The sequence below is a fragment of the Gopherus flavomarginatus genome, chromosome 11, assembly GCF_025201925.1.
Source record: "Gopherus flavomarginatus isolate rGopFla2 chromosome 11, rGopFla2.mat.asm, whole genome shotgun sequence".
NCBI lineage: Eukaryota > Metazoa > Chordata > Testudines > Testudinidae > Gopherus > Gopherus flavomarginatus.
The window spans coordinates 49,036,183-49,060,716 of record NC_066627.1 but is presented as its reverse complement, the minus strand read 5'-3'; the positions used below and the strand labels follow the sequence as shown (position 1 = coordinate 49,060,716).

Sequence of the window (24,534 nt, the reverse complement as noted above, 5' to 3'; positions counted from 1 at the left end):
ATTCTGGCTCCACGACCTCTGGGCCAAGAGCAGCCACAGGAAGAGGAGGAGGAGTCCGGAGTGGGGGTGGGGGTGGCTAGCAAGGGGCTGGACCTGGGGCGGGCATCCTTGCACTAAGCTGCCAAACCAGTTGGCAACAGCAGTCCCATTGGCTCTTCTGTTGCCATGGAGACGGTGATTGGCCATGTGTTTGAGAGGGAGGGGCCTGCCTTAATTGCAATTGTTTGTTTATATTTAAAAAAAAAAAAAACCTCAAGCTCTGTGCACCATATGCTCTCTGATAACCGGCTGCTTGGGGCCTGCGGTTTGTGTGAATAAAGCTTGTTGCTTCCCTCCCTCCCCAGCCAGAACAAGTGCAGCAGCGTTTCCGAGAAGGCCAATAATTCAGTTTGGCCCCAAATACAGATCTAGTCACCAACTGTGACCCGGCCCCCTCGGCGTGGATCTTTATGTAGACGTATCGTTTTAGTCCAGCAGGGGGGTGGGGAGTTGTTGTTTTTTAAAGAAATAACTGTTCCGCTGTGCTGTTTGTAACCCAAACACTGCAGCACCCAGTGCCTGATAGAGAAACTGGCTATAACCAAAACTTGCCGTTATTGTCGGCGTTGAAAGAGTTGCAGGCGGGATTGGGGTCGGGGGAGCAAACAGCATAACTACTGAAAAGTTGACCTTTTTTGAGAGAATATTTTCTCCACTTCCTGATCTGTGGGAGTGTTGAGAAGAGAAGGAAGGAGACTGCTTGCTTCCTATGCATACTTCAAAATGGCAGGGTCCCTTCGTGGGGGTGACCTGCAAAGGAGCTTTTAGAGACTGGATTTTCCCCCTTCTGTGATGGCTTATGAAGGGTGTATTGTGAGCGTGAGGCTTGTCAGATCTGCTCATTCCTGGCTCTGCTGGGCGACTTCTTCATGGTTTTGCCCATGGCCTCGTCAGTTTTCCATGAAACCTGGGGTGTTGAATCTTTAACACAGACATCCTTTCTCCCACATGTTTATTAATAGCTGTAAACAAAAATAAAGTCTTTAGGCTAAGCACCTAAGTTGAGTATGTTACACTGGTGAAAACTATTCAAATGTAGACTGGGTTTAACTCCTCTGACCAGTTGTAGAGAGCAGAAGGGTGTTCCAATTTCTTGGAATGACAGTGGTTCGCAGTCTTTAGGGCCAGAAAAGGAGCTACTGTGATCGTCGATTTCCAAGCCTTTATTGATTCATTTACCACTATCTTCAAAAAAAAGTTCGAAGCATGCAAATTTCTCCTTTTTGTGCCCATTTATTTTAAGCCTTAATATGTATAATTTAAGTATTTCTGGATTCCATAGTAAAACAAATTCCTAAGGAAGCCTAGCAGGTTAGATTATAGCATCCTTTTTAAACATCCTGGTTTTAGACAACACATCAAAAACCAGAATGAAACCGCTCTGCTTACTTCTTTTGAGCTACTCAGATTGCAAGAAACAATTCACCTACGTCGTGATGTCTCGTAATGTGTTGGTGCATGCTGCTGAGCTATGCTCCGTGGCTTGACTGGTTAATTTTGTTTGATTTTTAATTTTGCCGTTGCTGCTCATTCTTATCTGAACTAGTCACGCTGGACATGAGCCAAAGGGCGCTTTGCTGCTTTTCTTTCAAAACTTGCATCTGAAAAGGCTGGGTGTTTTCAGAACAAACACGGGAAAACAAGTGCGTTCTGCAGAAGGTATGTGTAACGGGGGGGTAGGGGGGTCAAGGAAGTGGGTGAATCTTGGCTTCAGGCAGCTTCTTGCTTCTTAATAGTTCCAGACCCTGGATACTCCAATGCCTGGCAAACTGAACCGTGGCTTCCCCTGCTGGGAGGAGGCCTAAATAGCAACCAGCCGGCTGCTCCACAGTTAGAGAGCCAGGAAGCTCTTACCCAGTGGACCCAACTGGCCACCCTCATCCCCTACAATTTCCCTGCAAAGCAAAGAGGGAACTCTCTCCATGCTCCTTGCAGGGTCTAGGCTGCAGCCTCTGCAGACCTGGGAGTTCCTGCTGCACAGCAGTTTCCTGTATGGTGACCTGTTGATCTCAGGGCTCCCCAGCGCTGCTGATTTTGCAGCTGCTCTGAACGGACCCTGTATGAATGTGCCTCTCTTTGGATGAGAGGAACTATGTTGGCATGATTCGGAACATCACCGTTTTGCTTCAGTGGTTGGAGCGGTGTGACTTGGTGCCAACCATAGCCAGCTGTGCCCTTCTTGAGAGTACAGCGCAGCCACCCTGCATAGCACACTGCTAAATCAAATTACTGTGCCAGCCTGGTCCCAGAGTGTGTGTACCCCCTCCTGGCTGAAAACAGGAAAGGGAGCATTTTACAGCTCAGGGACTTTCTGATGCACTGCAGCACATATGACAGCTGTTGGTTTCAAACCAAAATCTTATCTCCCTTTCTCTCCCCCCCCTCCTTTTTTTTTTTTTTTTTTTTTTTGGGCATACCTGATCTAGACTGACCTGCGTAACACAGGCCAGAGAACTTCACCCATTGATTCTTGTATGGAGCCCAACAACTTGTGGTTGAACTAAAACATCTACTTCTCAAACCCTCAGAAGATCTGAATTTTAATTTTTTTTAAGGCAATTTCTCCCCCTGCCCCCCACTATATTATTAGCACTCCCTGGATGCATGAGTCTGATCTCTCCCCACGCAGTTCACTTTTAAACTTCAAGACTTCGGATCTGCTTTTGCATAACCTCCCCCACTGTCTCACTTCTTTCTCTCTCTGCTGAACACCCACCAGCTCTGCTTCTGAGAGTAGAATTTCATGCACCCTCTCCCTCAAGGGGCATTGCTTCAAGAAATAAACTAAATCCAGTTGTCCTCAGGGTTTTATATTCTGGTTGTCGGAGCTGCACCCTTCCTGCCATACTGTAGCCCATGTCTGAAATCTTAGAGCTAATGAGAAACACGCATTATTCTTGCAGTGGTATTCTAGGGACTTTTCAGACTTGGTTACTGTTTAATTGTGGCCGTGCAGGTATCCAATCCACTTCACCCCAAAGCACTTCACATGCTGACATGACTGTTGAAATGCAGCCGTCTCTGGGGTGCAGCCAGTGAACGCATCAGTGCAGAAGAGGGTGTTTCTATTATTATTTTTTACCAAAGACTCTGTCTGCCTTTAATTTTCAGTCTTTTTCTGGCTTCAGACAGTCCTAGTCATAAGTAAACTACTTGCAGGGTATGGCTCATAGGGGGAATCTGAATGAGCAGGATGCTGTGTTTAGGGGTGCTGAAATGGTTAAGTGCCCCTGAACTGTGAGTTCTTCAGTGGAGAGAGAAGGGCTTACCCACCACTTAAATGCAGCCACCTCTGATGTGAACTATAGTAACAGTTCAACAGCACCCAGCGTCACTAAGAAATAGTAAAGGCAGATGCTGAATCTGTTGACACTGCAGGGGGATTGTGATTGCTAGAGTTGGAATGGTGCAGAGGGGTGTCCTTTGGATCTCATACGGCCACAAATGCTCAGGACTTCGTTTTTTAAGTCTCAGCTGAAAGAGGGTTCTACTGTTGGTGCAATACCAACTATAATTGAAGAGTGTCTCCTACTGAGTCACTCACACTATTTCTTCTGGTGTGTGCAGGTAGGTTGCCCCTCCTCGTACTGCACCAGGCAGTTTAAGATGCCTACCAGGAAACCACTGGCTGTTGTATATTTGATTAAAATGGTCTCTAGTTTATTTTTGGACTGGCTAAGATTGACCTCTGAGTAGACTCTGTATATAGCTGTATCCCTTTGCCCCAGCCAGTAACTGTGAGCTGGGCTCGAAACAGCTAATCACAAGTGAGCGGTATCTTCCTACGCTTGCTCCGTTTAGCCAAAGATATGCGATGGAGCTCTGTCATGCAGACTTTTCTCTCCCCCGCCAAGCTCCCTGCAGCTGCAGCACCACCATCCAACTGCTCCCCAATCCAGTTGGTAGCATTGCACAATTCTGTGGTTAAACCCATTAATACTGTTCCAACGTGATGCTCTGTCTGGTCAGATTCTCCCCTCTAATGGCCTGCACATCTGCTCGGTGAATGTGGGGCACTGGCAACGTGAGCCCAGAGCGCTGGCTTTGGGACTCTCAATGCGATGCTTGTGTTTTCCCAGCAGTGTTCCAGAGAGGCCATAAATCTCTTCCCAGGCCTCTCCCATCCTCCTTGCTGTTGGCTGAGGTGATGGTGGACAAAGAGAGGCTAGAACTAACAGAGGATGCTCTTTGCTCTTGGCACTAGGAACTCTTGGGTAGGAGAGATTCTATTCAAACCTCCCAAGGTGCTTCCCAGGCATTGGTATCCGGGCCTTGCTCGTGTGGAAACTACTGATGGAGGGTGGGATGGGGAGTCACATGAATGGGGGCTGCCATGATCCTGAGAGCTGAGATGTATCATTTCTCATGACCTGATGGCATGGATTTGAGATCAGATTCCCAGCTGGCCTGCCGGGGACGGCAGCACAGGTGCTCCGTGCTTACATATGAGGATAACAGGCAGCGGGTGAAAACCCTCAGTTGAGCAGAAAGGTCTTCCAGTGTCCCACGTAAGGAACACTTGGATTATGGGTAGCTGCAGTGTCTTCATGCTGTTCCAGCATCCACTGTCTGCCCCTCCCCAGATCCCCTAGGTTCCTGAGAGGGATCCTGCAATGGACCGAGTGGAGCTGGGACCAGGGGATTAGTAAGGGGATTGAGATGCGTTGCTGTAAATCTTCCCAGTGCTCTCCTTTCTCCCTGCGAGTGCCTAGCCTGCCCGTGTGCGTCCAGTTCCCGGCTGCAGAGCACTAGACCGATGACATCCTGGAGGCGGTGCTGTGGGAGGGACAGGATGGCAGGCAGCAGCAAACTCTGTGCACACTTGGCAGCGCTCTGGCAAACGTTGGGGATTGGGAAACCAGAGCAATCCTGCTAAATATTAACCCAGGAGCAGAAAATGCTGCACTGTTCATCACACTGCCGTGAGTTGGGCTAGGGAGAGTCCTGGCCTGCGCAGGAGCCCCAAGACTATCCCTGTTGCTCTCTTCCTCCAGCCCACTGCCCCCATTGGCCAGTTGGCCATACCCATCTCCTCTATCCTTCCTTTCCCTGAATGTCTCTGTCCCCTGCTGTGGCCTGGCCTCCCTAACATCACAGCGCCTTCTAGGACTGGCGTGCGCTGCAGTCCAGGACTCAGCACTGCTGACTAGCTGCCCCTCTAGCCGTTCCTGCTGTGCTTTGCTGCAGGGGGCAATGAGAAGGGGAGGGGACCCTTGGCTGCCTGCTCATGGCCTCTGGGAGGAGGAGCTGCTGGGTAAGCCTTGCCCTCTGTCTGCAGCCCTGGTTCTGAGTGCCAGTGGGGCCAGCGTGCAGCTGTCACTGCAAATGAGTGCCACTTGGCTGGCAGGGCTGCTGTGAAGCCAAGTGTCTCAAACAGGCAAAGCTGCTATATGAATCCGCAGTGTGCAGGGATCCTGCAGGAGGGGAAAGCCTTGTGTAGACGGGGCTGCAGCTTGTGGTGCTCTGGGGTGTCTCAGGAGCTCTGCATTCACCGGGGGATATAAAAAATAACAAACCTTGGAGGCTCCGGCTCTCCAAGTCTCTTCCCTCGGGTCTGTCCTGTCATGCGCTCCAGACGTACGGCCGAGCAGTGGATTCAGTGCAGCTTTGAGATCGTGCTTCCCAAGGAACCAGATTCGGGCCCCTGAGCGAAGGGCTTTTTGTTCTTGACTTGGCATGACACGCAGCAAAAGATTTTCGTTTGTCTTGCTGGCTCTTCGTTCCTCCTCTTCCCCCTGCTCTCTTCCCCCCTCCCCCTCTGGTTTATTTAAAGACAGGAAGAAACCATTTTAAAGTAGCTCTTTAGGAGAAGCTGCCCATCTCTCTTGCTATTTTTGCTGCCACAATTGGCTGGCCTGGCACTGTGCCATCCAATCACCACAGACACCCTCATCCCCCACCCCCGGTAAAGCAGTCCCTTGCCCTGGGGAATGATTCATTGACCACCATGTTCATTTAAACTGCTGGCTGTCATTGGTGCAGGGGGAGGTGGGGTGTGTGCCTGGTGGGAAGGGGCTGGGGAATGGTGACTTCTCTCATTCCTCCCCTGATTCATTCCTTCATGTGTCAGGCAGAATGCCCCCTCCCAGGCTCCAGTGTACCCCTCCGACTTCCTACAGCAGGAAGACAAAGCGGTGTTGCTCCCTACACAAAGTCAAATTGCCAAACACTGGCTCTGGGGCCAGTTGCAGGCTGAGGAAGGGCAGGTGTGCAAACGTAAGGCCAGTGTGGTGATTGCACAATCGAGGCCGTCTCTTTGGCTGGGAAAGCCGAGCTCTGCTTCGCCGCCAGGAGCTGGAGCTGATTCCGGCACTCGGGGAGGGAGATGGGACCCTGCTGGGTTTGTGTGTGTCATGTGGGTTACGTGCTCGTCCAGGCCGTGCAGCAGCCAGCGTTGAATGTTTATATTTGTGCACTGGGTTTGAGGGAGTGGGTGGGGTGTGGTGGGCTTGGTGAAGCCTAGAATGTTAATGGAGCATCAGTGCCTCTTGCACGCCAGCACCCCGCTCTCTGCACTGAGACTCTAAATCCCAGACCTGCTGGAGGCCGGTACCGGCTCTGAAGAGCTGGGTGGAAACACTGCTAGTTCAGTGGCTTTTGTGCTCTCCATCTACTCCCTTGGGGGCAGCAGGTAGAGTAGTGGAATGACGCAGGTCTCGCAGGGAGACAAGAATGCTGTGCCTGTCTGGGCCATGTTAACCTGTGGCACAGGGAAGGCAATGGCTAGCCAGACGGATACCATCTGAATGCCAAGGATATCAAAGCTTAGCAGATGGTCACAGGGATCCAGCAGGTGGGACATCACGATTCTGGCAGCTTTGTCACCTAGGCAGTCTCCAGAGATACACCCAGACCATTTGGGCAAGTGTCTGTCCAAATCCATTCCCTGCCATTGCAGGGCCTGAGCCATTGGTGCACCTCTGCCCACCAGTGGCACATGGTGTTTTGTTTCTGGGGGGATGTTATACTCTAGTGTACTCCTGGTTATTGGGCTCAGTGCACTGTAATGGGCAGGGGTCGGCCTTGATGATCAGGTGGTCTCTGCTGACCTTAACTCAGACTCTAGGCCCTCTTTGTACGCTAGGACGCCGATGCTCTGGTGTAAGCCTCGTGCATGAATCAGGAGAAGAAGTGACTTCTGGGGATAGTGGAGGGCTGTGAAAATGTGGTTTAATGGGGTTAGGCATCAGGGTGCTGGGAAAACGCTCTCTCCCTTGGAGTTGAAGGCTAGGAAAGCGAAGCCGCTGAAGCCAAAGGCAAGGCTGATCCTGGTCGTTTGTGCTGACGAGCTGTGCTCCAGCATGGTCGCTGGTGTGTCCCAAAGATGGCTGCTCCCTCTGATGTAGGGAAGCCACAAGATGGGGCGGGTAAATAGTTATACCCCAGGGATCAATCCAGCCTGGAGCTCCTTGCTGGAATTTGGAAGGAGTCCACAGGGTGAGGGGGTTGTGAGGAGCCGAGCGAGGGAGTGCAACATTTGGCACAGAAAGAACTACCCAAGAAATTCTACTCCCCTACGTGTGCTATAGATACATCAGTCTGGCCAACTCCTGCTCTTGGAGTGGGTTTACAGGACATTCATTACTGGGAGACAGAGGGAGGGTGGGCGGGCGGTGGAGTTCGGGTTTTTGTGTGTGTTATTTCCACGAGCTGCTTTTCCCCCAGAAGCTGAGGGCCCAGGGAAGTGGGCAGGGGCGGTGGGGGTCCTGGGGTGATGCCCTCGGCCAAGTGCTGAGAAGGCAGTCGGCAGCATGCTCAGCCAGGTGGCATGGGCTCAGTGCTCTCCTCTGGAGCGCAGGAACAAGCCAGCGTCTCTGGACACAAGTCAGGGAGGTAGTGTGTGTCTACGGAATTGTGTTGGATTGTGGATCCTACCCCACTCTGCCAAAGGAGTCCGATCCCCTCGTAGGCAGAGAGCTGGTATGGAGAGAGCAGGTGACGGTCGCAGGCTGGGGGAGGGAACCTCACGTGCTGACCTATGTCTGGAATGGCCTGAAGCCATACAAAGCTGAGGAGTGTCAGAGCTGCAGGGTGGCCTCCTGGGCTGAAGAATGACAGGGAAGGGAGATGCTGACCAGCAGGAGATGCTATTTCCAGCAGAAAGCGCTTGGCTTCAGCGTGTGAGATTTAATTTTCGTTTTATTTTTTGGAAATTTAGTTGTTTTGTTTTAGCCATTAAAATGTTGCTGTATTTTTTATGCTAATAAAATACTTCCAGTGCCTGTCTCTGTGGTACAGATAACCTCGGATCTATACACATTCGTTGATAAGGCATTATTTCATGCCTTGAGGCACTCACCAGTCCCCACAACAGTTAGCCACCCCAAAATAGCCTGGACAGCTCCTTAGACGTCTCCCCTTGCAATATACCCAGTACTGCAGCCCCCCTGTAACCTCCTCTTCTCCAACCCCACTCAGTGAGACAAACCCCATGGATTGTCCCAGCCCCAACTGCTTCCTTCTTCAGTCCCCTCAATAGCTCCAGGGACTCCTCCCAGGATGCCCCATTGCCCTATCTCTATTCCCTTCCCCCCTGTATACCCCCCACTTGCCTGCCTCTTCCATGGTAAGCCTGCCCTGCTGCTCCTGTCCCAGCGAGCTGGGCCCAGCTTGGTTGTGACCTGGGGCATGGTCAGGGTTGGCCCTGCTGCCCATCCCTCACAATGACAGAAGGGGGGCCAGGCCAAACTTAGAGCAAATAAGAATTTGACCCTGTGTCTTGGGTCCCCACTTGCTCAGATTTGGCCTGGCCATCTCCCAGTCATAAGGGGTGGGCCAAACCTGAGCAGTGCAGCAAATCCTGTGGGCCAGGTCACAGTGCCCGGAGCGAGGAGCCAGCCCCACGGGATGGGAGACGCCACTGCAGGCCGAATGCTTTGTTTTGTCGTACGTTGTGTTCTGTCCCGTGTGCGATGTACACGGGGCCTGTGCATGACTTTTCCACCTCTAGAAAAGCAGAAGCCAGAGTGCTCCAGCTGCTCTGTCACCCCACGATGCCGCTTCTGGCTCTCAGCTGGTGATGCCTGGCAGGGGTTGCTGGCTTGCACCTAGAGCCCATGACCCACCCTTGCTGCCTGGAGCTCAGCAGGCCCTGCCAGCCTCCCGTCTCTGGGCTGAGAACCACTTGTCCCTTCACAGAGAGCCAGTGTTTGCAGGCCCTTGGGCAGCAGAGTAGACTTGCCAAGCCAGTGCTGGGCTGCTAGCCAATGGGTGGAGGTGGGGGGCAATCCAGCACCAGGGCTCCTTCATCCTGGCTCTGCCACTGGCTCATTGTGTCTCCTTGGGCAAGTCACTTAATCCCTCTGTGCCTTAGTTTCCGCATCTAGAGGGGAGGAGGATGGCTGCCTGCCTAAGCTGAGGAGGGGAGTTGTGGGGATAATTTGTTGGCTAGCAGAGTATTATCATGCATAGAGGAGAACCAGGTGTTTTAAGTGACCCCAGAGGGGAGCGATTTCCCCCCTTACAGCCTCTCTCGAGATGCTGCTCCCCTGCCCTCACTGAACATGCAGAGCCAAAAGCCCTCGCTCCCCTCCCCAGCCTAGACACTCTCTCCCCCTCTCTGCTCATTCGGCATGGCCAGCCCCCACCCGTGGTTTTCTCGGTTAGACATTGACCCAGATAAAGCGCTTGGCAGTCAGAGGCCCTGTGCGCAATCCCCCCCCGCCCCCCAGCTCTGGGCTGCTGCCTGGGTCTGGTGGATCACGTGGTGCAGACTGGGGGGAGGGAGAGGGTGAATCATGCTGGCTTTTAAAGGGACTGCAGCTGCTGAGGTGCGCAGGGGGCGGGGGCAGGCTGGTGCTGGGGATTTCTCCGAAGTGGGGCTCTCGCCCTGCAGTTGCCTGTGACACCCCTCGTTGCATTAGGGCTCACTTCTCTTCCTTTCCCTTCCTTCCACTGTTTACCTGCCAGTGATCGGAGAACACGCTTTGCTCACTGCCAGACCATCTTTGGTTCTCCCGTCCTGCACCCTAAGGCAGCCACTCTGCTAGGTGAGGGGGGTGCTGCCCAAGGTATTGTACAGGCACTTTTCTTCCTCCAGTGCACCTCAGCTCCTGCCAGCCCAGGATGCACAAACCTGTGGCTTGCCCCTGCCACACGGCAGCTGGTCACGCCACAAGGCTGGCTTGCAACTTAGGGTGCGCTTTGCTATTCTGTGCTGTCCAGCGAGCTAGACCCTTCCTTAGAGGGGTGAGCAGTCGCTCCTTGTCCTCCCGCTGCCATGCTCATCTCAGGCTTGGGGAGACGCTCCAGCAGCTGGTCTGCCAGCGGGGCAGCGTGCCCAGGTGTCTGTTCTCAGTGTAACGCTCTGCTTGGTTCAGAGGTGTCAGAGGGCAGCGTGTGGGGAAGACAGCCTGTGCATTGGAAGCCTGTTGGCTGCAGGAATCCAATTGACTTGGGACTCTTCTTTCGTCCCTTTGCTTTTCTGTTAGTGGCTCACAGATGCGCCTTCCTGGCTGCAGGCTATCCCCTCCGGTGGCAGCTGTCTCTCCTCTATGTGTGCATGTGTAAACACTGGTGTCTGTACCCAGGTGCAGAGGACGACGCGCCAAGGCAGTGGCCTTGGTTTTGCTGCCCTGGGCAGGTTTAGAGCCGGCTCATGACAGCCAGGGCAGATACGGTGCTGAGAGCAGCCCTGCCCCCGGGGTGACCACTCTGGAGCCTAGAGCACTGGGTTTGGGGTAGGCCACGTGAAGGGAATGAGCCATGCCTTCAGCAGGAGGGAGGGGTGTCAGCGAGAGGGTTGGGTGGGAGCCCCCCGCCCAAAGTGGCTTTTCAGGGTATGATACGATCCAGCCTGCGTGGCCAGTGTTGGCTTAAACAGACCTGAAGCAGAACCATAGAATGTCAGGGTTGGAAGGGACCTCAGGAGGTATCTAGTCCAACCCCTGCTCAGAGCAGGACCAATCCCCAACTACATCATCCCAGCCAGGGCTCTGTCAAGCCTGCCCTTAAAAACCTCTAAGGAAGGAGATTCCACACCTCCCTAGGGAACCCATTCCAGTGCTTCACCACCCTCCTCATGGAAAAGTTTTTCCTAATATCCAACCTAAACCTCCCCCACTGCAACTTGAGACCATTACTCCTTGTTCTGTCATCTGCTGCTACTGAGAACAGTCTAGATCCATCCCCTTTGAAACCCCCTTTCAGGTGGTTGAAAGCAGCTATCAAATCCCCCCTCATTCTTCACTGAATGAATGTGGGAGTCACAATCTCACCCCGTCCCCTGCGTGTTGCTAGTGGGAGCCACAGAAGCTTGGATTGGGAATGGGAATCAAATGGGGTGTAAGGCGCCTTTGCCCTCCGGATGGCTGGTTCAGCCAGCAGCGACTGGAGACGGCTGCCAGGTGATGAGCGTGCAGTGGCCTGTGGGAATGGTGTTAGGAGGGGCCTGCAGATGAGTGTCTGCCCTGATGGGGTGTCTCAGCAGGCTTCTTGGTGGACTGTTCGTCGGTTCGTCTCGCCCCGGGGCTGGGGCCAGATGTCAGGGTGGCGTGTGGACATCCGCTTGCCCCGCTGCTGCTCTGGCGCGCTTGGCGGAGTTACAGCCAGAGAATTTCTAAGCTGGATCTAACCACTGTGTTCTCCGTTTTCTGTCTGTCTTTCAGAAAGCTGTCGGGCAAGGCGGGGATAGACGAGGTCATGGCAGCCGCAGTTCTCACCAGCCTGTCCACTAGTCCTCTAGTGCTTGGCAACCCGCCTGGCACTCTCAGCCCAGGTACGAATGGGATGCTTAGCCCTGAGATGCTAACGGGGGTGTCAGGCCGTGTGCTGTTCTTGGTTACGTCTGTGCAAATCCTGCATGATATAGGGAATTCCTCCAGAGCCAGGAGCGGAATTCAGGGCCCCGAGTCCCCTTGTAGGAGCTTAGGAACTGGCAGACTGGGTCAGCCCCGAGGTCCATCTAGTCTGTGTCCTGGTGCCAGCTGCTGTCAGGGACAGATGCTTCGGAGGAAGGTGTAAGAACCCCGCCGCAGCAGATGGGCGATAATCTGCCCCCCGCCTCCGCCCGCACGAAATCTCATCCTCGTCTCCAATAGAGATTGGCTTAATAATGGGAGGCAGCGTGGCCTAACCCAAGAGCACTGGACTCAGGAGACGCAAGTTCTGTTCCTGGCTCAGCCACTGGCCTGCTGGGTGATCTTGGGCAAGTCACTGCCCTCCCTCTGCCTCAGTTTCCCCATTCGTTACATGGGGATACCGATACTGGCCTCTTTGTCACGTGCTCTGAGGTCTGCTAATGAAGGGCACTATAGGCATAGGCACTATAGGAACTGCCGCTGGAGGCAGTGCTCCTGGTCAGGGCTCTGGGACCTCCCCACGTCACCATGCCACATGTAACGAAGGGTGGAGGTGGAGGGTGGTGAGTTGAGGCCTTTGTGGCTTGAGGTTCCCATCGAGCACGGCAGCCCCTGATGTAAAAAGTCCACTTGCAGGAGCAGACAAACCTACCTGCCTCTACTGCTGGAGTTGTGCCGGTGGAGAAACCTGCCCTGCTGGCGCGTGAAAGCTCAGGCTGGGCACAGCGCTTGCTGCCCGGGAGGTCCACCCGGATGCCCCCTGGGCTGGCTCTGCCTGTGGGATTCCCAGAGCTCTGCTCAGAAGGTGCTTTATCTGCCGGAGCACTGGAAGGGGCTGACATCGGCATGTCCTGGGGCTGACCCCCGCCCCTGTGACCAGTGGGCGATTGAATTCCTCTCCCCCCACAGCAGAGCCCAGCTGCGAGGCCTGGAAGGAGGGTCCTGCCATGTCCTCCAGCTACAGCAGCAGCAGCAACAACAGCGGGGACTGGAACTGGGACCTGCCAAGCGACCGCTCCACCCCTTCTACCCCGTCGCCGCCGCTATCCACCGACGTGGCCAAGAGCTTCCTGCCGGCCCCCCAGCTGGACGACGGCATCGAGGAGACTGAAGCGACCCACTTCCTCTTCGGAGACCCCATTCCCAGGAAGAGGAAGGTGCGGAGGACGGGAGCTGGAACAGTGGGGCTGCATGGGGTTGCTCAGGGTGCAGGGCTGGTCCAAAAGCAGCGCAGTGAAGAAGGTGGTTGTGGGGAGAGTCCCTGGGGTCCGGCGGAACAGTGGTCCCCAAACTTTTCACGGTCACATCCCTCTTGCCCCTGTCTGTGCCGCACCCTGGGAACCAGGCTGGGAATGGGGCCATGGCTCAGGGGAGGGGTGAGGAGGGCATGGACAGGGGTAAGGGGGCTAAGGCTGGGAGCGGGGCTGGGAGCAGAGCCGTGGCGGGGGCCGTGGCTGGGGGCGGGGCTGGAGCAGGGATGAGGATGAAGCAGACTCACTGAAATGACAAGAAAGGGGCCTCTCTATAGGCAGGAGACAAAGGCTCGTCACAAAGGCTCGTCTCCTCCCCCAAATAATCAACTTGCTCCTACTCTGCTCCTCGTCCACACGCCCTCCCTGCCAGGCTGGGGAGGAGAGCTGGGCACTGTGCTGTGCCTTAAAGGCTGACCGGACTTGCTTTTTGGGACGGGCTTGGGAAGCGGGTTGCAGGGCCGAGGGGCGCTCCCGGTGGGGGCTGAATTACGGTACCAGCAAGGGGCTGTTGACTCTGACTCTCCAGCCAAGCCAGAGTCCAGTGCCCTGCATGGCAGGTGGGAGCAAACAGGAAGTTGGAGCAGTTTGAACTGTGTCCCTGCAGGGAGCGGGGCTTTCCCCACCGCAGCCCCTCTTCTAGCACCAGTGCTTAATTTATGCCAGCTCATAGCCCCGGCACCTCTGGGCCTGGCAGTTCTGAGCCCCCCCACCCCCCCACCCCACCCGGCACCTCTGGGCCTGGCAGTTCCGAGCCTCCCCCGGCACCTCTGGGCCTGGCAGTTCTGAGCCTCCCCCCCCCCCCCCGGCACCTCTGGGCCTGGCAGTTCTGAGCCCCCCCCCCGGCACCTCTGGGCCTGGCAGTTCCGAGCCCTCCCCCCCCCCCCGGCACCTCTGGGCCTGGCAGTTCCGAGCCCTCCCCCCCCCCCCCGGCACCTCTGGGCCTGGCAGTTCTGAGCCCCCCCCCCCCCCCCCGGCACCTCTGGGCCTGGCAAGTTCTGAGCCCCCCCCCCCCCCCCGGCACCTCTGGGCCTGGCAGTTCTGAGCCCCCCCCCCCCCCGGCACCTCTGGGCCTGGCAGTTCTGAGCCCCCCCCCCCCCCGGCACCTCTGGGCTTGGCAGTTCTGAGCCCCCCCCCCCCCCGGGCACCTCTGGGCCTGGCAGTTCTGAGCCCCCCCCCCCCGGCACCTCTGGGCCTGGCAGTTCTGAGCCCCCCCTCCCCCCCCGGCACCTCTGGGCTTGCGGCATCAGTTATGAACGTAAAAAATTACTTGAGCCCTGGCACATCTTTCATTACAAATTAAGCCCTGCCTAGCACCTTTCCTCTGGGCGCCCCAGCTGCTTTAAGACAGGAGATAATGCCCCAAACTCCCCCCAGAGAGGGGAGCGTAACTGTGCCCACATTACAGTTGGGGAAGCGGTTCAGGAGCTCCACCATGTCAGAGAGACCTGGTGACAGGGGCAGTTCTCACTGTTCCCTGCTCCAACCACTGGACCACATTCCCTCCCCACGCACACTCAGCCCAGCCTGTGGGAGTAAGAGCCTTGGCCCCCTTTCCAGGTGGGGGTCTGAGCCCCGGGGAGCGGGGCTGCCTGGGGCCAAGTGGGAGCTGTGGTCCTCATTCATCGTCTTTCTCCCTCTCCTCCCCAAGAACTCCACTAAGGTGATGTTCAAGTGCTTGTGGAAAAGCTGTGGCAAGGTTCTGAGCAGCTCCTCGGGGATGCAGAAGCACATCCGAACCGTCCACCTTGGGTAGGTGTGAGAGTGCGCTGGGTCCTGCAGTGCTCCGGGCGGTACCAGCAGGACGAGGGCCGGGAAGGAAGGAATTATGTCCTATGGGCATGGCAGGCTCTGCCAAAGTTCCTCCCCCGATTTTTTCCCTCACGTCTCTTGCATCCATATTTGGTTGCTTCCAGGTTACTTCTCCTTTCCTCGCCTCCCCCCCTCCTGCCTTCACGTCTGCCATTCAGGAAGCCTTGCATTGTAGCCTCCTGTCTTGGAGTCCATCCGCTCCATCCCTTCCCTTAATCAGCCCGAGAGATCACTGAGTGATCCCCTCCCGGCCTGTATCAGTGGGGTGAGCTGGGCGTGGAATCCCTCTGGCATTCCAGCATTGTTGGATAGGATAGGTGTGCCGCAGCGAGCAGGGTCCTTGTTGTACGAAGGCCAAAGGTGGTCTCAATTGTGGGTGTTTGGAGTGATGGGAACGATTGGGGTCGGTGGTTTCTGGTTCTGCTTCTCTAGCAGGTCCAGTTTGTGTTTTCTCTCTTTGCTCTTTCCTTCTCCTCCATGGCCAGTTTCTTTAGTACCCAGATTCTCTGGTGTTCTCGTTCTTTTTCTGCAGCCTGCAGTCTAAAAAGCTCCAACATTGCAATAGCTTCACTGCTTGCACTCGTTTTCCATCCTCATTTCCCTTTCCCGAAATAAGCAAACAAAAAATAACAAACCGGTAGCCTCCTCCTGACTGTCCTTAGCCACCACACTTAAAGCCTCTCTTAAAATCTTTACGCCAGTGTATGAAGTGCAAATCTTGCGCAGTACAACAAGCTGCGTTTTGCACCCTGCTCACTGCGCCGCTGTGACAGGATCCCCTGGTGCAGCCTGGGACCGCTGTGCCCCCTGGGCTGTCTCTCACAATGCCTGGCTAGTGGACAGCAGCAGACCCCTCTAGGTCTGTGATCACTCAGCACAACTGCATGTGGGATGCTCCCAGGAGATAGGCAGACCTCTTGGCCTTGCCCCCATGGCTGGGTCAGGGCTGGAAATGCCTCCAGCGCCTGACTCTGCTTTCCCTGTGCAGCCGGAAAGCCGATCTGGATCAGAGCGACGGTGAGGAAGACTTTTACTATACGGAGCTGGACGTCAACGTGGACTCCCTGACAGATGGGCTGTCCAGCCTGACCCCCGTCTCGCCCACCTCTTCAGTGCCTCCGGCCTTCCCCGTCGTGGAGGTGCAGCGAACCCCGCCGGTGCTGGTGAAGCCTGAGGACTCTGTAGAGTCTCCTCTGAGTCATTCAGCTCCAACAAACCTGTGCCATGTCCACACGGACCACGCCTATCAGGTGGGCCATGTGGAAAAGCAGGTGAGACCGCATTGGTGGGGAAGAGGGACACAGGTGGTGGAGTAATGCATGCTGGGACGTGTGGGCCCCTCGGTCCCTGAGCTGAAACCATCCTGGGCTCAGCCCAGGGTGAATCCATTGACGTCTCCTGCGTCGGCCCTGCCAAGTGTCCCTAGAATAGGGTGCAGCTTCCCTGCACTGGCCATGCTGCAGCCTGAGACTGCGCAGCAAACATTTTCAAACCAGGCTCCCAGATGGTTCTTGTGGAAGGAGGCAGTGGCTGGGGTATAGGAGGTGCCTCTGGAGCATGGCCCCCACCATGTCTCCATTTTGGGAGGGAAAAGCTTGTGTTACGCAGGGTGCTGCAGTGAGCCTGTGGAACTCATTGCCACAGGAGGCAGGTTTGCCTTGGTGGACAAAGGCTCAGTCTAGCCTCTGATCTTTGCTCGCATGACTGGCAGTGCTCCCAGAAGCGTGTTTGCTCCAGTTTTGTGTGTGTGTGTCAGGAGGTTGGAGCCCGGCTGTCTGATCTGGATGCACCAGGTGGGGGCCTGGATGCTTTTGCAGGTGCAGCCAGGGGCACGTGTGGAAACATGGGTGAAGTCAGAGTCCAGCTTGAGGCTGACTGAAGATCTGGGAAGTTTCAGGGAAGACAAAAGCAGCAGCTGCAGTTGCAGGGTAGAAATGATCAAGGCCTATCGCGCCTCATGTTTGGGGCAGAAATTGCTCAGCAGCTGAGCTTTGGGGATGGTCCCTCCTTGCCCACCCTGGGTGGTATTTGGGGGGCTCTCAAGTGTGTGGCATGGGCTAGTGGGAGGCAGGACACTGGAGTGAACGGGCAGCCCCTGAGTCCCACACAGACCTGGGAGCCGAAACATCCCATGGCAGGAAGGTTCTGAGAGTGTTTTTAATGCCCAAACCGTGCTGGACTTGGACTCCCTCTGCTCATCTCTCCTGCCCACCCCCTACCCCCGTTCGCTGGAGCGTTCGGATGAAGTGGTGGCCCTGCCCAGCTGGGCAGAACCCGCCTGCCAGATGGGCAGGTGGGGGCCCTTGTTCGGATGGCTGTGACATTTCTCAGCACTGACGCTGTCTGTCAGGCCTGTCCAGAGCTCTGCCCCCTCTGGGCAGTGTGGGCACAGGGCTGGGTTAGCCGGAGCTGAGCCCCATGCCTGGGAGGTCTTGCCAGGTTTTGCGCCACTGACCCGCTGCTTGTCGCCTTTGGGGCGACGGGGGCCAGCTCCCTTCCCAGCTCTCCTCGCCGCCCCCCCAGCCACATGCCCAGATGTGTCTCATCCTCTCCTGGTTACGTTTGTGGCTTTCAGGCGATGGCTCCCGTCAGCATCTCAGCTGCTTCGAAAACACTGCCTGGCGGGATGGGCTTCAGCATCTCCTGGCAGCCACCCCCAGCGCCACAGTCACCAGTTGTTTTTAAAGGGTCCCCGGTGAGTAACCAGACAGTCCCCCCACCCGCTGTTTTGGCTGGCAGGAGAGAGGCAGCCGGATTCCTAGAATGGCCCGTACCGTTACCTTAATGGGACATGCGGCTGCACTAAAATAGCACAGGTCATTCCCCAAGCCTGTCCTGCCTATGGGTCCCTGCGTCAGAGCTGCCAAGCATGACACGCTCTCTGAAAGGAGGGATGCTCCAAGTCCATCAGAGGCAAAGGAGGGAGGCACAGAGCAATTTCCTGGCTAGAATTCGGCAGACATGCAGTGGAAGTGCATGTGTCATGCAGGCGGGTGTCTGATCTGGAATGTCGTGCGCTGCAGGGGTTTGCATCTATCTTGTCTCCGTTTTGCAAACAAGTCCTGTTTCACGACAAGCCTGTGGCCTTTGACAGGGTGTTTTTGGCTTGAACCTGGGCTGGTTTTGCATGAAATTGGGACCCAGTTGCATTTAGAACCATCGTATTCTAGAGCAGAGACTGCAGAATGCTGCATTCAGCCAGCAAGACTCGGCTTCCACGCTACAGCTTCTGCCTTGCAGGGTGTGGTGTGAAAAGTGGAAAACTTTGGGCTGTGAAATGGTCCTCGGTAGAAAAGTTCCCTGTATTCCTGGATCTTTGGTTACAATGTTTGGGCTCACCTGGTGCCTCCTGCCTAGGGACTGCAGCACACTTCACACACGCGTGCTAAACTGCCTGCGCCCTGTGTGAGGTCGGGTGGTGTTTTCCTTTTACATATGGGGAAACTGAGGCACAGAGGTGCCATGAGTTGCACACGCTCGCACAGTCTGTGGCAGAACTAGGGCCCTGCTCTAACCACTAGGCCATGAAACGGGTGGAGGCGATTTTCTCCTAACCACAAGAAGGGAACCGGTCTTCTTTTCCTGACCCTGGGGGCAGAGCCAGGTTCCCCCGCCCTCACCCCAAGCATTAACACTTCTGTGGCTCTGGCTTTCCATTCCCATCCTCTTCAGCTGAGGTTTCCGCTTGGCAGGACACGTGTGGGTTGCGAGACCTGCGGAATCAAGGGAGCTGCGGCATCAGCCATAGGCTGAAATGGATGGACAATCACTGGCTCTGTGAGGCCTCCTCGGCCGTGCCAGGCGGAAGGGCATAGGGTGCGTTCTGGTGCCTGCCACCCAGATCTTGGCTCCCAGGTCTGAGTGTGGGGACCATGGGCCGAAGGCTCCTTGCCCTCCCATTGGCAAGTGTCTCCAGAGGGCAGATCCCAGTGGGTGCAGGTCTGTGCTGCTGCCCGGCAGTGACCTGTCTGCTCTCGCCCCCATGCTCACTCTGCCCCAGTGGGGTCGCGGCTGCCAGACCTATGCGTGCTGACTATGAGAGGAGGGTCTCACCGTGGGCTGTGTCGTCCCCAGGGCTGCCTGACTGCGCTCCGCCCCGTCGGCGTGGGAGAGAAGCGGCCACAGATCCCTCACCCGACCGTCACCGCGGCGCCCCCCTCTGTGCCAAAGCCAGCCGCAGGCACCAGGTAAGTTGGGGCAGTGCTAACCGCCCATTCCTGCTGGATCACAGCCCGACCTGATCCTCCTGGAGCTGGAACCTGGGGCTTTAGGGAGAAGTTGTCCCTGATGCATAGACACCTAAGCCATCCCCCCCAGCCCTGCTGCCAGCCTGAGAAGAAGCCGAGCTCAGGGGCAGCTGGGCACTTCAGGTGTGTGAACATTTAATCTCATCCATGCCCCATAGACAGCTGGAGAGAAAAGGCCACCTGGGACTGCTCTGGGAGCCAGATCCCTCCCCAGCTCCAGTAGTCGCCTTGTCTTAGGAGGCCTGGAGGGGAGGGAGGCCCCGGTGCAGGGACCTGTGTCTGGAGTGTAGCTAGGTGCTGCCCAGGGAGGCGACCCAGCGCTGCTCCAGCAGCTCAAGAGATTGTGACACCAGGTTAACGTGCAGCTTGTGCTGTGAGCGTGCTAGGGGAAGGCGTCTGGGACAGGGGAGATGGGGCATGTGAGGACGAGCCACCAGCTTGGCGAGGCCTTGCAGAGCCTGCTCACCCCACTGAACAGATATCACGTTCTGAAGCTTGGTGGCTAACCGTGTTCCGGCCTCGCCCCTGCCCCCGCCCCTTTCACCCACTGCACAACTGGGGGAAGCCTGGGGCGGGAGGGGAACCTCGCGGCAGGGCAGGACCATGCCAGTTAAATGCTTCTAGAGATGTAGGAGCTCCCTGTGCTGGGAGCCAGTGGGCTCGTGCTAACGCTCCACATTCGGTCCTTCCCCGTCGGGTCACCAAGACCCTGGTGACGCCGCTCCCGGCTAGAGGGCTTGGCTCCGTTGGCTCAGGGGATAGCAGCGCCCCGGGAGTACATTGGCCTCTGTCCCTGCTGGGCCTTGTCTCCTGCACTGAGGGTGTTGCTTGCGCTCCCTTCTCCGAGGCGGAGCCCCGCTTTGACGGTCCTGTCTGCTCTTCTCTCCTAGGAAGCCCCGCGGCGAGGCCAAGAAGTGCCGCAAGGTGTACGGGATGGAGAACCGGGACATGTGGTGCACAGCCTGCCGGTGGAAGAAAGCTTGTCAGAGGTTCGTCGACTGAGCGCCCCCCACCGCCCCGCGCCTGGCCCTGCTGCCCGAGCCCCCAGGCCCCTCTGGCTCCATTGGAACCTCCGAGCTCTGGAAAGTCAGCATCAGTGTCAACGCTTCCTTCTTGCACGTTTTGCACTTCAGGTGCCTTAGAGCCCCGACCCCACCTCCTGGCCCCCAGGGACTCAGCTGTGGCTAGCCGGAAACTGCCCTGGACTCAGGAAAAAGGAGCCCCTTGGCCTGCAATTGCTCAGAGGAATTGTAGAGCGGCGATTCTAGGCGTGGGGGGGAGGGGTGAAAGGAAGGGGCTGTCCTTGAAAAGGAAAAACTCATTTCTCGCCTCCACCCCGTTGGTGCGACACGGCTCCCGACGCCATCTTACATCAGGTTCCCTCCGGGATTGGGCCCCTGAGAGCCATTTGTCTGGCACTATATTTGTGGTTTTTTGCGGAGCCTTGTCCTGTCTCCTCCCTGCCAGCGTCGTGCTCTTGTCTCTTGGAAGCTTTACATTTATGCACATGTACGCACGGAGCTTTTCTGATCACTGTCTTTTGGAAATAAGCTATTTTCTCTTCCTTCACTACGTTCCTCCCGCCGTCTGACTGCCTTCAGGGATCTGGCCGAGCCAGGGAAGTCTGTGCGCTGGGATCCGGCGGTGGGAGGCCAGTATCAGCTGCCAGCTCCGTATCACGCCGTGGGAAAGGAGGGGAGTGGACCTGGTACTGTGCGCGCACAGGAAGCCCAGAGCTCCTTTCCCTCTTGGTTTTTGCTTTGGAATCTCCCCGACCACAGTTCACCACCGAAATGGACTTTAGACCAAGAAAAGGACCCAGCTCGACCTCCCGCTGCAGCCCGCTGGGATGTGACGAGGTTCCGAGCAGCAGTTTTCTACCCTTCTTTTTTCTCTCTTGGTTTTAAGGTGCCATGTCTGATTTGAGTCCTGACTCTGGTGGGCTAAAACACCCAGCGTCCCTGGGGGAAGGGGGGACGGTGCTGTGTGTTATCTCCCCCACTACTGCAGGGAATTCTCGATTGGGGGGAGGGCGGGAGGGCGAGGATGTGAGATGGACACAGCAACAGATCCTCAACCATTTGAAGACACTTGTATGGTCAGATCTTTGAGCTCTGTGTCCAGAATGGACACGGGGTGGGGGGGAAGCGGCGGTGGGAGTAACTATGCCTACGAATAAGCTGTGTCTGGGAAAAGCGGCCTCTGTTCACCGTCCTTTTCCGCGTGGAAAATGTGGCTCACTACCTGCCCCTCCCCTAGCCACACCTGTTCTGTCCCCCCTCTGCGTGCGGAGTCCAGATCCCCGAGTGCAGAGACGGGGGACTTGTGTCCACCCAGGATGAGGTATTAAAGTTTTTTTTTGTTTTTTTTATAAAGGAAAAAAAAATCTGCTCCCGTGGCAACGAGAGCGCCCGGAAGTGCCTGCGTCAACGCGCCCATTTGCACTAAGCCAAACTGCACAAAGAGTTTTCTTTATTCTTTTCTTTGTGTGTGTGTTTTTTTAATAAAATATATTAAAGGTTGTATTTTAAATATTCCCTCCCAGGGCACGAGAGAGAGAGTGAGAAAACCCTCATCATCTTGCTTTCCAAAAGCATGTCTCTAGATTTGTTTCTGTAGGGACTATATTTCCCAGAATCCTTTCTCTCTCCCATCACCCCCCTACCCCCTTTGGACACCCTGTTTATAAGCAAGCAGCACTGGTTGCTGGGAAATGTAGTTTTCCCTTCATGCATTTTTTTTGTTTGTTTGCCCTGCAGTCTTGAGTGCAACAACCCAGACAACGTCCACTGGAATTTGCCTTGGTCGTTAATGTCTGAGATAATCCCCAAAAAATTAATTTGCTGGATGCAAAGACGAGAGTCTCTGTGTATGCGTGTGTTTACGAAGCCGTATTTTGTAAGATTGTTTTTTCAGTATTTGGAGCCTGGCTCAATTCTATGTGTGTTGTTGTTGGTTTTTTTGTAAACAAAACCAATTGTCTGTGCACCAAGTGGCCCGGCTAAGGTGGATTTGAACAGAGAAAGCTCCCTATGATGAATGTATAATGAATACTCCTCTGCTGCTTTTTGTGCCTAAGCAGGACGGTCTCTGCTGGGGGAATACTCCAGAGCTATGGTCTTCGGCAGGGTGCTTAGGCAGGTGTCTAATTTAAGTATGTTAAGTGGTACTAAGGAGACCACTGAAATCCCACTTATGCCCACAATATAGGTGGGACTTGGGGGGTGTCCAAAGGGCCACTCTTGCTTAAACTTGTGCACCAGCAGAGACTTGTAGCGCAGCCCGGAGCGGCAGGTTTTCCGCTTCTCTTCCTGCAGCCATGCGCTTGGGCTGTGACCAGAGCTGGCGGAGTGATAATCGCAAGGACAAGGCTTTTGAGAGTAACCCGCGATTTCTGGGCAACTCACCGGAGCTGCCTTCCTGGGCCCTGATTTTCAGCACTGAAAACCCAGGCCCCTCTTAAGGTAGCTCCTGTTGGGCCCCTGACCTCTCTAGGCTTTGAATAATTTTCGTAATGGGCTGTCTCCATCTGTCCCCCCTCCCTTCTGCTTGTAAGTTGATCGTCGTCACTAGCCCTTGGTGCTAGGCTGGGGGTGAATAATTGACCGATTAAATGTGGGAACTTTGTGCAATTTTCAAAAACGTTTGCTCTCCCCTTCCCGCCCCCTGGTTACAGTGTGTGTAGAGGGTGGCTCTGGAGGAGAGACAGCGTGTATGTGGAGGTTGCCCTGGCCATAGGCTACCTGCAGAAATCCCCAGGGGAAAGATATCTGGAAATAGTTCAGTGACTCTACACTTCGCGCCAGACAGCGATTAATCTCCCAGCAGCAATAATTAAGATGGGGAAACTGAGGCAGTGAGCTCCAGGGATTTGCCCAAAGCCACAGGAGTCAGTGTGAGAAGCTCTGCCCTTCCCAGCTCCCAGTCTGGTGCTTAGGTCACTGCCTTGTGTCGCTGCTATTTTGTTGTTCTGCTGGCAGCGGCCTAAAGCAGGTCCTGCTCTGCGCTGGCACCCGGCTTAAAAAGCCAAAGGGGAAAGTGATCTTGAGCATTTCAAGGCCCTTCTTGGGCAGGGTCCAGCCTCCTTTAACGCCGCTCTCCCTCTGTTGCAACATTGCTTGTCGCAGCAGGGCTGCTCCTGCTTGCACTGGGTCCGGCCCTGGAAACCTGCAGCGTTCCATTCACGGGTGGGGCAGGTCACCCGTGGTGAGAACTGGGCTGCAGGGCTGAGCCCCACGCAGCAGCGCTGGCCCCTCGCGAGTGCTTCCTATCTCCAGGATTTTCATAGGGACAGGCGGAAGTTTACGTGTCCCACCTGCGTCAGCAGGTTGATTGTTTCCAGGGAGGCGAGAGCTTGGCCTAGTGTAGTGCCGGGCTGGTACTGGGCGTTTCGTAACCAGGGAGGATGATCTGATGGGACACACCGGTCCAGGTTGTTTTTCTGCCACACCCACGGACTTGCTGCATGGCTTTGGGCAATTAACGTGGGGCTTGATCTTCTTGCATCTGTGTCAGTGGGAGCAGGATCCAGTGCACCTCACCCCTGTGTAAAACAAGGATAATGCTGGCTACCTCCAGGGGACAACAGGAGGCTTAATTCACAGGTGGGTGTCTGGGTGCTGGGAGACTTGGCTAGGAGCGTGGCAGGTCAGTGTGTGTTTGTAACTAAGGTGGGGGAAAGGGAGTCCTGAGTTGGGTCTGTAGTGGTGTGAATGCTCATGGGTGGGGGGAGCTCCTGAATGTGAGAGGTACAGAGCCATAGGTCAGGAGTGTTAGTCTCGTGTCTGGCTGAGAAGTGACCCCAAGCCTGACTCCATGGAGGAACGCCGTGTCCCAGTTTCCATCCTGCATGGATTTGGGGTGTAGCAATCACCTACACAAACCTGCCCTTTTTGGGTGTGTTTAAAACAAAAACCAGCCATTAATAGAGCTCTGATTGGTGCTAAGCACAGGAAGAAAATGGTGGGAGGGTTGTGGTGTGGGGATTCCTAGCCCAATGATTCCTGGCCTGCTGTCGGTGTGGGGGTGGAGGGGTGACTGTGTATGTTTTGGGGGCAGGGGTGAACTGGGGGGATTCTAGCCTGATGATGCTACAGCTACCCATGTGATCAAACGGGGGGTGGGGGAGTTATTTTTAAGTAAAAATACTGAGAATTTTTTAAAGCATTTTAATGGTTCTCTGACCGTTCAGTGGCATTTTCCCATTGTTGAGAAACATCACCGAAAACTTGGTTGGAAGTTTTGCCGGTTCTGCTGTGCAAGTCTGAGGGGAGGGCTGGGAAAGCAGAGTCCTGGGACACCAATTTCCAGATTGCCGCCATCTTTTACTGCCCCTGAAGAATTCCCCAAGATGGCTGGAGGGACTTTAATGCTGCAACTCCCTCATGG

The 24,534-nt window shown here is 55.6% G+C and overlaps 1 protein-coding gene across 5 annotated transcripts in view; it reads left to right on the top strand.

The window, feature by feature from the left end:
- SLC2A4RG (SLC2A4 regulator) overlaps window positions 1-21,669 on the top strand; it is a 46,217-nt gene extending 24,548 nt beyond the window's left edge. Inside the window, exons 3-9 of one of the 5 annotated variants that reach the window (XM_050918308.1) lie at window positions 11,646-11,755; window positions 12,750-12,994; window positions 14,739-14,839; window positions 15,888-16,170; window positions 17,475-17,594; window positions 18,974-19,086; window positions 20,037-21,669. In XM_050918308.1, coding sequence (XP_050774265.1) covers window positions 11,646-11,755; window positions 12,750-12,994; window positions 14,739-14,839; window positions 15,888-16,170; window positions 17,475-17,594; window positions 18,974-19,086; window positions 20,037-20,148 — 1,084 coding nt within the window. In that variant the 3' untranslated portion in view covers window positions 20,149-21,669. Of the gene's footprint in view, window positions 1-11,645; window positions 11,756-12,746; window positions 12,995-14,738; window positions 14,840-15,887; window positions 16,171-17,474; window positions 17,595-18,973; window positions 19,087-20,036 lie in introns of all 5 variants that reach the window. The other 4 variants (XM_050918309.1, XM_050918307.1, XM_050918311.1 and 1 more) reach the window with 4 other exon arrangements.
- The last annotated feature ends 2,865 nt before the right edge of the window (window positions 21,670-24,534 follow it).